This window comes from Brachyistius frenatus, unplaced genomic scaffold (genome assembly GCF_029030835.1).
Source record: "Brachyistius frenatus isolate BFR_SWC_R1_liver_20210118 unplaced genomic scaffold, ASM2903083v1 Contig_8, whole genome shotgun sequence".
Classification (NCBI taxonomy): Eukaryota; Metazoa; Chordata; class Actinopteri; family Embiotocidae; genus Brachyistius; species Brachyistius frenatus.
In genome coordinates this window covers 2,365,470-2,378,250 of record NW_027210607.1, presented here as the reverse complement: position 1 = coordinate 2,378,250, position 12,781 = coordinate 2,365,470, and the positions used below count along the sequence as shown (strand labels likewise).

The following is a 12,781-nucleotide window of genomic DNA, read 5'->3' as shown; positions in this document are numbered from 1 at the left end:
AAGCAGAATTATTTTACTGTTAATGTGGAGTTTTTTGTTGTTGTTTTTACTATTTTGCATCCAACTGCAACTAATGATTATATCATCATTTTTTTTTTTTTACACTTTTATTGCAATACCGGTCATAAGCAATAGTGCATAGTATGGTAACCATCCGTTTCCTAACACAGAGCTGTTTAACCAAGCAGGCGCGGGTGTGAATTAATGGCTCACGCCAACATAACATTGTATTTGTTACAGAATATGAGACGGCGCTTGAAACCAGCCCTGTGGAGGGAGCACGGTGGAGCACGGCTCCATCGTATTAAGTGGTATAGCATAGATCGATGTGTTCAAGCTCCACTGACATAAAGGTATTGGGTTGCCTCCCCATTAAGGATGGCGCTTTGCCTCCTTCGCGGCCCCCGGTAGCATCCTAGCTCAGCGTGATGCATCCATTTCAGGTGACAGCAGAAGAGTATCATTGGTCCAGTTTATTGATCATGCGGTGATACTCTTCCAGTCAGATATATCCTCTTTGGGGGAACCCAGGGTGAAACTGGAGGCCGCGTAGTGGAGAATGAGATGTTGTGGGTGGTGTTTTGATTTATGGAGGCGTGTATCAATATTTAATCTTCCCCCTCTCAGTGGTTTTACATTATTATTTTCTACTAGATAATGGTATTGTGTTCTTCAAGGACAACTGGTTAGATCTGAAGGGAAAAGAGAGAATGCTTTATCTTAGTACTCTCAAAAGTCAGCAAGCCAAAAAAGTTCTTTATCTCATGTCCACTCAGGCATTTGTCTCCAATACTGATTCAGTCTAGAATTATATTTTTATCTATAAAATGGCTGTTTTTGCTCAAAACAAGGTGAGTTTCTGGTCATTTACTGAGCCAGGTGGGGTTTTCATTTGTGTGCTTGACCACATTGCAGCCTCCGTATTCAATCACACCTTCCAACTAGCTTTTCTCAGGCAGGTGACATTGCATGAATAACTTAAACTCTCTCAATATTCAGTGCAAACGCCGCCGAGCATCTGTTTGTCGTGAATCACAGCATAGCTGAAACCAAAGGTACTTGTATATTAGTAGAATTCACAATTCTGGTGATCGAATGATGACCACCCCCCCTCACTGCACAACCCTCTCTGTGCCGGGAGCAGAGACTGTGATGGTGATTAATAAAGAGCGTCTCATTCATAATTAATGCAAAAATATGAATATAGACCATTGATTTTTGCATGTGTCTTCGTATTCCTGCTCTGTGTGACTTCAGTTGATAATTAGAAGCACTTTAACTGTGCTTCAGTTTGTTTTGTTTTTTTACTTTATAAAAGTTATGCAGTTAAAGAAAATTGCTCTCAAAGGTTGTCTCTTGAGAGCGCAAAACTCTGTAATTCAGTATTTCCAAGGGTGTAATTAGCAAGGTTAATGATCTCGTTGCATTATATATTTTTCATGGTCTTGAAGGTGTCCTCCATATGGTTCGCCTCTCCTAAACCCCCCGCCCCCTTTTTTTTTTTTTTGTGTCTTTAATCATCCTCTGTATTACAATTGATTTTATTAACTGAAATCGTTGCAGAGCTTTAGATGAGTTTGTATGAAACTCCCTTTGCCGCTACCACCAAGGTTATTGGATTGTTGTGGAGCACATTAACAGCTCGGATGGAGATGAAAACAAGAAAGGAGCACAATATCTGCTTCTCCTTACAAAAGGTTGACAGTACAAGCTTGTGTTAAAAACACAAGACTTACAGGGTGCGTTTGCCAAGAAGCATCCATTAACGGAGCTTCAAATGATATTAGATGCAGCGCTCGGAGCAGATGGAGGCAAAAGTTTATGGTCTTGTGTGAACTGATATTACAGTCTGCAGCTTAAATCAATCCACTCTGGATTTCTGGGCCAGGTTTGGAGAACTTCAGCTCAGTAAATGAGATATCATTAGTTGTAAATATCAATTTAATATAGTTTGGCAGTATGACAGTTTGAGTAATACATGTTGGTGATTAGAGGCCGCTCCACAGAGATATCCCAAACGTAGGAGATAGGACAGGACCCCCCTTGAGTTTAGGTGAAGGTGGTGGAGTAAAATATGTAGGTTTCAGATTTTCATTTGTGTGGTGCCAAATCTCAACAGGGCATTTAGGACAGGAACCCAACAATTTAACACATCCCACATGATTGCAGAAAGGAAAAACTCCCTTTTAACAGGAAGAAACCTCCGACAGCAGGAAGGAAAAACTCCCTTTTAACAGGAAGAAATCTTCGACAGCAGGAAGGAAAAACTCCCTTTTAACAGGAAGAAATCTCCGACAGCAGGAAGGAAAAACTCCCTTTTAACAGGAAGAAATCTTCGACAGCAGGAAGGAAAAACTCCCTTTTAACAGGAAGAAATCGTCGACAGCAGGAAGGAAAAACTCCCTTTTAACAGGAAGAAACCGCCGACAGCAGGAAGGAAAAACTCCCTTTTAACAGGAAGAAACCGCCGACAGCAGGAAGGAAAAACTCCCTTTTAACAGGAAGAAATCTCCGACAGCAGAAAGAAAAAAACTCTTTTAACAGGAAGAAACCCTCAACGGTATAAAGAAAGAAAGAAAAAAAACCACCCCTCCTTTTTAACAGGATGAAACCTCCAGGCTCAGAGGTGGGCGGTCATCTGCCTCGATGGGTTAGGGTGAGGGAGGATCTGAGATGACTGAAGGTTCAGTTGCGGTTCCCAGGAAAACCAGACAGATGAGATGGTGATGGGAAGGAGCACATCAGGAGGTCTGAAAGACAGAATTATAAAGTCAGTTAAAGAATAGAAACTGATTGGCTTAAAAACGTTGCCACAGAGCTCAAGGTAACGACAAGATTATGAATGAGTGACTTGACTGCATGAGAGAGTAGACATGACAAAGAAAATAGGGCAGCAGGAAAAGCTGCACCCACAGAGGAACGAATGTGAAACCTAATCTGAGAACAAATGTCTTCTTTATTGGACTTGCACTTACTTACTTCATTTGATATTGCACTGCATTTTCCTCTTAACTGCAACAATTAAGTATTTTGAATTGACTAAATCTGACTTCCACAGCGGTGGTAAATACAAACTAGTGTTTTGCACTGCAAACCTGCAGTTTGTGTAAGAGTGTTGAATTGTTCAGCAGATGTGTGTTTCCAAGTTACCTTAATTATGAATGAAACCAGCGTTTGAAATTTTGGATCTCTACGTGATGATAAGATCAACACGAGTGTGCTCCTCTCAGTGAGTAATTATGACTCAGTCGGCGGTTTTACATTTCATGCAGACCGATTCAAACCCGCTGAGACCCTCTCAGACTGGTGCTCTGCGTGCCCTTTGACATGGGCTCCATGCCAACATCAGCTTCTCCACGGGAGCCAATCACCCACCGAGGACCCCTGCAGAGACAACTCAGCATATCATCCTGGTGTGTCAGCAGCTTGCAGCCCACACACGGGAAAAGATGTTGTCAGTCTCCCATTGCCTCGACGGTAAATCGCACCACAGGCTGCGAGTTGCCCGCAGCATTTGGCCGTCGTCTTTTGTGCAGCGTCCAGTGAAACCTGAGAGCGGCTGATGGAGCCAGCAGGCTGTAAACGACTTTTTTTTTTTTTTTTTTCCAATCCAGCTTCCCTCACCATCATCTTGCTGCTGGATGCTCTGGAGTACCATTTGACCGTGACACGACACAAATAACAAGTGCAGTCAGCGGTTATCCATTGATTTCACAAGCATTATCAGAAGGAGTAGATGAAGGAAATTGAAGCCTTTCTTAATCAGCGTGGATGTATCACGAAGAATTCCATTGTTTGTTTAACAAATCTATGCCCTCTGTCCTTTTAATCATCTGGTTCAACACCCGCTGCAGCGTCTGTATTCAAATCACCCACTTGAAGCCAGGGAAGAAATTACACTCACAGTCAGTACTAGGAAAAAAAAAAAAAAAAAAAAAAACCTTCATTGAAACACATTGTAATAGTGAGTCACACCGAGGTTGTTAATGTATTTAAAAGATAAAAAGGGGCGAAGATAATGTTTTTTAAGGCCACGAATGACCAATGAACCATCTGTGCTGCTGTGAGCTCATTTATTGACTGAACTGCAAGCACTTCACCTCTGGTGTTTGATTTCACTGCTCTGCCAGCGCAGAGACAGACATATGTTGTGATTTAAGTCAGACTAAAGCATGAATGACATAAAAGACCTATATCGCCTCCCACGTCATTCTTCTTCCCAGCATGAGGGAGCCATCTAAAGTGACGGTTACAGGAAACGCCGTTTCCGCACTTGTTATCCCCTCAAGCATTGGAGCAAGGGTTGAATCTGTTCTCGCCCCCTTTATGTGAAGAGCAGCTCGTTTCAGCGGGCTGCTTCAAAGGAGGAGGGCCACTTTTGTTTTGCTTTCCATTACGCGATGAGTCACTTCGAGGAAGAGCTGCGATACTCGGTATACGGATCGATGGTAAAGAAAAAGAAAAATGTGTGGTGGATGGTTGTGATTGTGTTATCTGTCGTATATTATCGTATTCTAAGGATGGCGAATTAACATTTGTTAGGATTCTTAAGTAAATGCCACCTGACAGGTCACGTGTACGGTGTGTTTCAGTGCTGTGTGACGGTTGTCCTCCTCATTTTGAAGTCAGATCCAAAATTGGCACTAGATAAGACAAACTGCTTGTGTGTATTAGCTCACATTCCTCCTTACACGTAAACAGCATGGTAAATGAATGTCTTTGTGAGGAGGGTGCAGCATTACTGTGATGGCTTTTCTTCAGTGTATTTCAAAAGCAAGGCCTCTCTTAATAACACTATGGGCTGAGGGTATGAAAGTAATGAGCTGCACTAACGTGAATCTGATCACTTTAACAGAACTTCATCTGTACATTTTGTTTCACGTTTCCATCAGCCGGCAGTAAAACAAACATTTATCGGCAACATTAGACAAAAAAACCTGAGAAGAAACACTTAATCCATGAGCTTAAGGATGAGGAAATATGTACATTTATATATTGAGTTTTAATTTGTCATATAGCAACATGCAGTGAAAACCACTTGATAGCAATCTTTTATTCTCTCATATCAGTCAAACATATCGGTAGATCATATCAGCTGTTAACAGCAGGTCACCACTGTGAAACTAGAGACCCTTTAGAAGGATTTATCCCAGTACAAACCTTCCCCACACGGGGTCGTGAGGACTCGACTAAACCCTGATTGTTAACAAATATTGATTTTAAAGTTCGTGTGTATAATACTTATTTAAATTGGCTCCCAAGAATTACACAGTGTTTTAAATAGGGATGTAATGGTATGTGATGTCCGAGGTTCAGTAGTAAGAACTTTGGTTTTGGAGTCATCGTTCTTTAGTTTTTGGTGCAAAAAAGAAAAGGAAAAACATAAATGTACATGTTTACCCTTTATTTTACTGTCTAATTGGACATAATTATTACTGCAATAGATAAAGCACTTAAATGCTGCATTATGTTAATAAGAAAAGACTGAGCTGTATAAAATAAATAAATAAAAAACATGTCCATTAAGACGTGCAGCCATAAAAGCATTTTCATCACTACTCAGGACATATTCATATTATGTTGAATTATTGGAGTGGTTCCAATCATTTTCATTTCAGGAGTGCCAGTATGCAGAAAAACTTCTGACGTTAACTGTTTGGATCACAGAATACGTTTCATCCTGAACCAAATGCTGCGCACCAATTGGGGTTGGGCTAATACATGTACCGTTACACCCGCGATGGTAAATGAGTGTGAAGGCAGGTACAGTGAAGCCCGGTTAACATCCTAAAATAATTAAAGTATTATGTTCATTTCTTTTTTTATATATATATTCTGGGACTTCACAAGAGTAGCTTTCCATGATTTATTTTCACGGTAAAAATAACTCCTTATTTACCTTTGTTTTATTTATTACATTACATTTCATTTAGCTGACGCTTTTATCCGAAGCAACTTACAATAAGTGCATTTCAACCATGAGGGTACGAAACCCAGAACAACAGGAATCATTTATCTTACACCGGCCCCTTAAGCTGCCACACAGGTCATCATCTGCCTGAAACAAGCCCTCTTAGCTGCCGTCACTTTAAGGCTGTCCTCATTAAAAGCAGACTGGCAGCACCCGGCGCGCAAGTCCCACTTCAACCTTTTGCCGATGTGGAGGTACCGAAAGAAAACTGTAAACCGACTGACTTAATTTATCTTTCTCAATTGTAAATGGCAACTTTAAAATCGATCTGTTCACAATATAGATTATGAGAGTGGACGGCATGAACATTAGTAGTAACAAAAATTACAGCAGGTAAATTAATTTCCTGCTTTATGCGTGACATAATCACAAGCTGTATAAATATAGATTTTTTTTTCTGCTCCATTTAGGGAACGTAGCTTGTTAAATGTTATTCTGGTGGCACAAAATTACTTTGAGTTATTTGTTTGTTTGTATCGGCGTACTGTGTCTGGAACAGATGACCATATAAAGAAAACCAATGTATCGTGTATTCAGAGCAGTCTGAAGCCTGACCATTTTTCTCAAAGGAATTACTTCGACATACATGTAGCTCATTACGTCACGTTTAACATCCCAGCTAACCCAGTTAGCAGCTGTACTCTCTCTGAGTAAACTGTCAGTGAATCAGTTCATATGTTTGCTTAGTTTTAGGTCCAGATTACATGGGGAAAAGAACTAGTTTGACATTATACGCACAGATCTGCAGTTCTTTCCACTCGGTGTCTCCTGGAAGGATCTCATTGTGTTGCCCTGGGTTACCACATGAATGTACAGAAATATTTTTGTGAAGAATGACAGAGTAGATTTTGAAAGAAAAGTTCAATCACAACTCTCTTTGTCACCTCCGCACACCTAAAGTGGGTGTGTCGCTCTGTTGAAGTTACAAAAATTGCCTGACAAAGCTCCATCATTTCCAAAGGCAGAGGGGGAGGTTGGGGTGTGTGTGTGTGTGTGTGTGTGTGTGTGTGTGTGTGGGGGGGGGGGGGGGGGGTTCCAAATCTGTTCAACCACCCGGCAAGCACTCTGAGCTGGAGTACGCTGGCATGAGAGCGAGAGGAAAAATGCATCATCATTCTCATCTGAAAGAGGGAACTGCTGAATCTATGAGCTTTCTTTATGTTGTCCCCCCCCCCCAATTTGGCTTCGTCCTCATTAATACCACATGAAGAGCTCATGTTCACGGTATACAGTGTCTGAGTGTGTCGGCAACGGTGCGCAGTCGGGCCCGCGCCATACGAGAGGATTAGCCGTGTACAGAAGACTGCGAGAGGAGAATCCGCATTGGATTACCGTAGTCTATCTTCCAGACAAAACACAGAAACCACACCTCTTGTCTTTCATCTGAAAGGCACAAAGCATTGTGGGGTTTATCTCCTCCTTCAACGCTGGCGGTGGGCGCAGGTCGGCTGGCGGTGGGCGTGCCTGCAGGAGCCCAGCGGGTGCCGTCTTCGCTCATGATTGCTCCTTGTCTACACGGACAGGGGGCAGAGCAGATCAGGATGTGAGCTTCAGAAGCTGGTTGACTTTTAAGGGGGAGCTGCATGAGTTAGCATCATGCTTGCTGTGAGCCACATCTGCCTGGGGCACTGGTGCGCACACACACACACACACACACACACACACACACACACACACACACACACACACACACACACAAGCAGCAGATGCAAGTCTCAATCAGTAACACAGATGACCAGGAGGAGGAGGTCAGCCAGTGACGGCCTTCATCAGCCCACATTCCCACATTATTGCACGTGCAGCAAAAACGTCGCTGATTCCTCTGGCTTAAAGGAGCAGTCTGTAGGATTTAGTGGCGTCGAGCAGTGAGGTCTCAGATTGCGAACAACGAAACATCCCGAGCCCCATCATCCCCATCATCTCCTTTCAAGCGTGCAGGAGAATCTACGGTGGCTGCGAATCTCGTGAAAAATGCAAAAGCCCCCTGCGGAGAGCCAGTGTTGGGTTTATCCCTTCTGGGCTACTGGAGGGAGGTGACATGTGGTGCGGTCTGTGGAACAGGACTATGGAGATATTTTGCTCTTATTTGAAGGTATCAACCACAATTCTTAGTTTAAGGTGATTATGCACTAATGAAAACAAAAATATGAATATTATATTCCATTTCTGCCAATAGGTCCCACCTGTAACTCGCACACTAAACATATTAGAAAAATTACAACTTAATTACAGGCAATTGTCGTGAGTTGCTGTTTTCTGGCTAATGTTGTCTCTACATGCTTTTATCTATATTTATACTCACCCACAGATGGATTTTTTTTCTTTTAAAGTGGCACCATCCTGTATTTGTGTAGTTTATGGTTGTCCGTAAAGAACTGTCTTATTCCACATAAACCCTCCGGGTGATGGCCTCAAGGCAAGCGGCTAATGAGCTCCATAGTTTGTAAAACGTCTCCCAGGTGTAACTTCATCATTTTCATCCTGTAACACAAAATCTTTGATTACCTGCACCGGAGCTGTCGAGCCATTTGCCCTGTCAGTCTTTCGAGCTAACATTAGCTAAAGTGCTAAGCTAACAGAGCTAAAGAGCAACACGAGGTGTCCTCAAACCAAAATTAAAATAGGTTTGTTATTCAAACCATAAATTGTCAACTATGCAGCTTTCACCTAAGAATGGAAAGAATATTTTAACATGCACTGCAATAGCATTTCTGCTATTGTGAGCATGTGATTGTGTTTCTATAAAATAAGCTCAGTTTACGATAATGCAGTTGTATTTTAGTTTGTTTCGTGTACAGCACAGACAGGCCTCTAGTTTAACTTGATATCACTTCAGTTTGAATTATAAAAACAGAATTGATCAGAAGAACTGCTCCATGATATTTCACACAAACCTATAGATTTCAAGAACACACAAAAATGTCTCAACTAAACTGCATTTACCATCACAGCGTATTTCTTTTTTTAGTATTTATTGCAGAACCGTCTGTGTGATAGCGTATTACATCACCGAGAGGTTGTTATGTTTTCTTCTCACCGAGAGGAATTCCTCATTAAAGGCTCTAAAACTCTTCCTCTCCTACTCCCATCCATCCAGCTCCCTCTCAGGATCTGTTTTAAACTCCTCACGGGACGAATCTATCAACCTGCAGAACACATCTAGTGAAGAAGGCAATGAGCCAAAGTATCTGAGTGTGCGATTATACATACTGAAATGAGAAAATAAGATAAGATGAATGATTGTGAGCTGGCTGGTTTCCTGAAATAAGACTGCCTCCTCTGCTCTGATATTTCCTCGAATAAGCTGCAACTCCTGAGAAGTATTTTTCATTTCGAGGCCGTGGGCATATATTATTTCTTCATTTGTACAAATTCAAGCATGCAGTCTTGATAATTGATTTTAGTGCCTTTGTTGAAATTGTCCAATTTTCCGTGACATTGCTTAAAAGTAATATATATATATATATATTTAAAAAAAATATTTAAAAAAAAATTCACCCACTGAATGTTTAATGTTTTGTTTTTATTAAGTTCAGATTTGATGAAAGATCGAAAGTATTTCAAAAAATAACTTCATTCCTTAAATGCCCTTAGTTCAGCAGAGCGTTATTAAAATTATTTAACCGTGAAATGGGTGTGATCAGAAAGTAATATGTTTTGTTGAAGCCACGCTGATGAGATCTTGGAGAAACATCCATCATGTTCTGACTGTTGTGCTCTGACTTTTCCTCGTCCATAACAGTTTTTTCTCTCCCTCAGTGGTCAAACAACCCGGTTTTAAACATTTCATGACAGACATTCATTATGTTCTGTTGTGTATTGATTTAGTGGGCTTGATGATACCAATTCAAAGTAATGCACAGTGAGAGTCTTATTGCAGGAATGTGTTTTGGTTATTGTGCTGCTGCACGCTGGATTTGGAATTAAACAGTGATTGTTGGGTCTAATTCCTGAATTTCAGCTTGATGAGAGTTCGGTTGTGGTCACATCTATATCAGGTGACCAGTGTCTGACCGTAGCCCGGTGGCTAAAGGGAAGGCAGTGTCAGTGAGTTGGTCCAGACCGAAGGACCCCAGCGAGAGATGGATATTTCACCATGATATTTTGTACAGAAATGAATTATCTTGTTCGTTAATTTGTTCGCATTTTCATTGTGAGCCTCTTAGCATGCTAGTGTTAGCATTTGTGTCTAAGCACAGCCACACTCTGCGTGGCCGTAGCCTTTTAGGACTCTATCATACACCCAGTGCATTATTTAGACAGTAACATGCGAATACACACAAACATGAAAAGATTAAAGGTACAAATGTTGTTATTGTGTCTGTCAATGAGCACATCTGTCTCCTCTGCTGAGATCTGTTTCTTTCTACTACTTTGAAAACCCCTGTTATGATAGCAACCCACCAAGGTCCCAGTGCACCTGGCTTTTAAGATGACACTCTGGTTGGTTCATTTCATGTTAAACACACTTATGATTAACTGAGACATTAAGTACAACCTCTTTGAACAATTCAGCTCACTTGCATTCAGATTTCCTGAAGTTTTAACCAACAGAAGTGGATATTTCTACTATTCGCCTTTACACTTTGTGCTTTAAGAATTTCAAAATATCGCCCTTAGTTTTGTTATTTAGGACTATGCTGCAGGACTCGTACCCACACATGAAATAATCAATGACTTTTAAACACTGAACAGGATGTTTTTGACTGGCCAGCTGAGTCCGTGTTGTTTAAGACCAAACTAAAACCACAAACCCGTCAAAGAAAGCCAGAAGTGAGGAGGGTTGCGGTACAGGTCCGGCAGAGCATCAGGGAAACGTCTGCTGATGTGTGCGTGGGTGGCAGACTTCAGCCACTTATTGATCTCACAAGATTTGCAACTAACCATTAAATGCGATGACTTTGTGTCTCCATGTCCAGTTACTTTAAAAGTAGGAAACAGCAAACGATGTACTACAATACATTCACAGTTCATCGGATGTAGATGTGAACAGTGTCAGGTGGATGCCTAGAGTCAGCACTTTAACCTCACAGCCATTATTTCAGTGTAAATCCAATGTGTTGGAGTGCATAGTCAAGACAAGAGCAGATCTGCACCTGGGCTAAAACTTTATGACGGCACATGTCGTCTTCTCTTTTATTTATTTGTTTAGCTGTACTCACTCGCTCTATTTCTCTTTTTCTTCACAGTAAACTTTGACCACTTCCAGATATTGCGGGCCATTGGGAAAGGGAGCTTCGGAAAGGTAATGTGTCTTTCAGGTGTTTTTCATGCAGCGTGTGTGTGTGCGTGCGTGTGCGCGTGTGCGTGTGCGTGTGTGTGTGTGTGGGCGGGTGTGTGTGCGTGCCGTACCCTCAATTACCCACCAGTGTCATTATCGCTGAGAAGGAAAAGGCTGGAAAGGAAAAGGCTGGGAGAGATTATATTTAAGTTCCCATCTTATTATGGCGCTTAAAAGACAAGTCATTTTTCTATTTTAATAATAGTGATAAATACAGCTAATATAATTCTTTCTGTGAAGTCACTTAGTGGAGAGACAATTTGCTTTTCCTCTCACGCCGGCCAACCTGTTGGGAGTTTTGACCCCACGTCTCCATTTAATTACAGAGCAGCACAATACTGAGGCTTGCATTTGTCAATGGTTGAATACAGCGGGGAGGAAAACTTGGCATGTCTGCGTGCGCTCTGCATATTGTGAAACCAAATTACCGCAGTTCTTTTCAACCTTGTCTCAGGTGCCAATATCATCATTGGTGGCCATTGTTGATAAAACAGCCATTTTGGATTAACTTGTGGGCCGTTTGTTAGTCAAAGAATTCCTTTGTGTTCGCCTCGATGCCTGCGTGAGACTTCCCGTAATGAATTCAGGGCGTGATGTGTGTGCGTCAAGACACAACGGGGCTCCAGAGATTGGAAGAGTTTATCTTCATTTTGAATCCCAAATATCACGGCTTAATATTTGTTCATTACACTCGTGTCTGTGCACGCTTTTGCAAATTCTTTCTGCTTCGCTCCATTCAAAACACAATCTTTTTTTTCCCCTCTAAATACATGTCCCTATGTTATATGGAAAGTCATTGCCCAATGCCGAATACATTACCATGTGAATTTATGTAAATTTTTACTTATTGCTTTGTTCCCTCAAGCTGCTGTCACTTCCTCGATGATACCGAAGGGAATCTGCAGTAAGCCGAGAAGCAGAGCAACCCACAATTTTTTAATAACGATTTACGCTCACTCCAGTTTTGTTTGGAATAAACAGCGTGTGTAAATAAAGACCCATTCATAGTTTTTGGTTTTAAAATGCAAACACAAAGAGGAAGCTTGTAAGGACGCTGTGTTCTCACTAAGATAAAGACATCGATGTGACGCGAGCGGTGTTTCTTCTATTGGCTAAAACTTCACTTAAAACGAGCCGCTGCTGCTTATCGGAGAGCTTTGCTTCCAGTCGTTCAATATATTTACGCTCATGTTCAGACACACTTCTACAGTCACCCATGGACGCAAACTCCCCTCCCACAGTCAGACAGATGATCGCAGAGACGTCCAGATAAAGTTCGTCCTTGTTGGAGGTCATCTCGTCTGTGGGTTTTTTTTTGGCCTGCTGTGGCCTCACTCTGTGCTCCTGCTGTTTGTGAATGCTAAACAGCAGGAGTCTTAAGCTTCCCGTAGAACGGCGCAAAGGCAGAGGAGACGTAGCTGGAAGTAAATAAGATGTTCGAACCGTGACTTCCACTCGGTGTTCATTACGAGACCAAGCAAACGGTAATGTTACAGTAAATTAATGGCCATTTAATGTTTAGACTCGGA

General features: G+C 41.7%; 1 protein-coding gene across 1 annotated transcript in view; it reads left to right on the top strand.

Annotated features, from left to right (window-relative positions):
* The window catches only part of LOC138615962 (serine/threonine-protein kinase 32C-like), an 83,749-nt gene that overhangs the window by 18,249 nt on the left and 52,719 nt on the right, over nt 1-12,781 (top strand). The window contains exon 2 of the mRNA XM_069689869.1: nt 11,161-11,216. Coding sequence (XP_069545970.1) covers nt 11,161-11,216 — 56 coding nt within the window. The remainder of the gene's footprint in view (nt 1-11,160; nt 11,217-12,781) is intronic.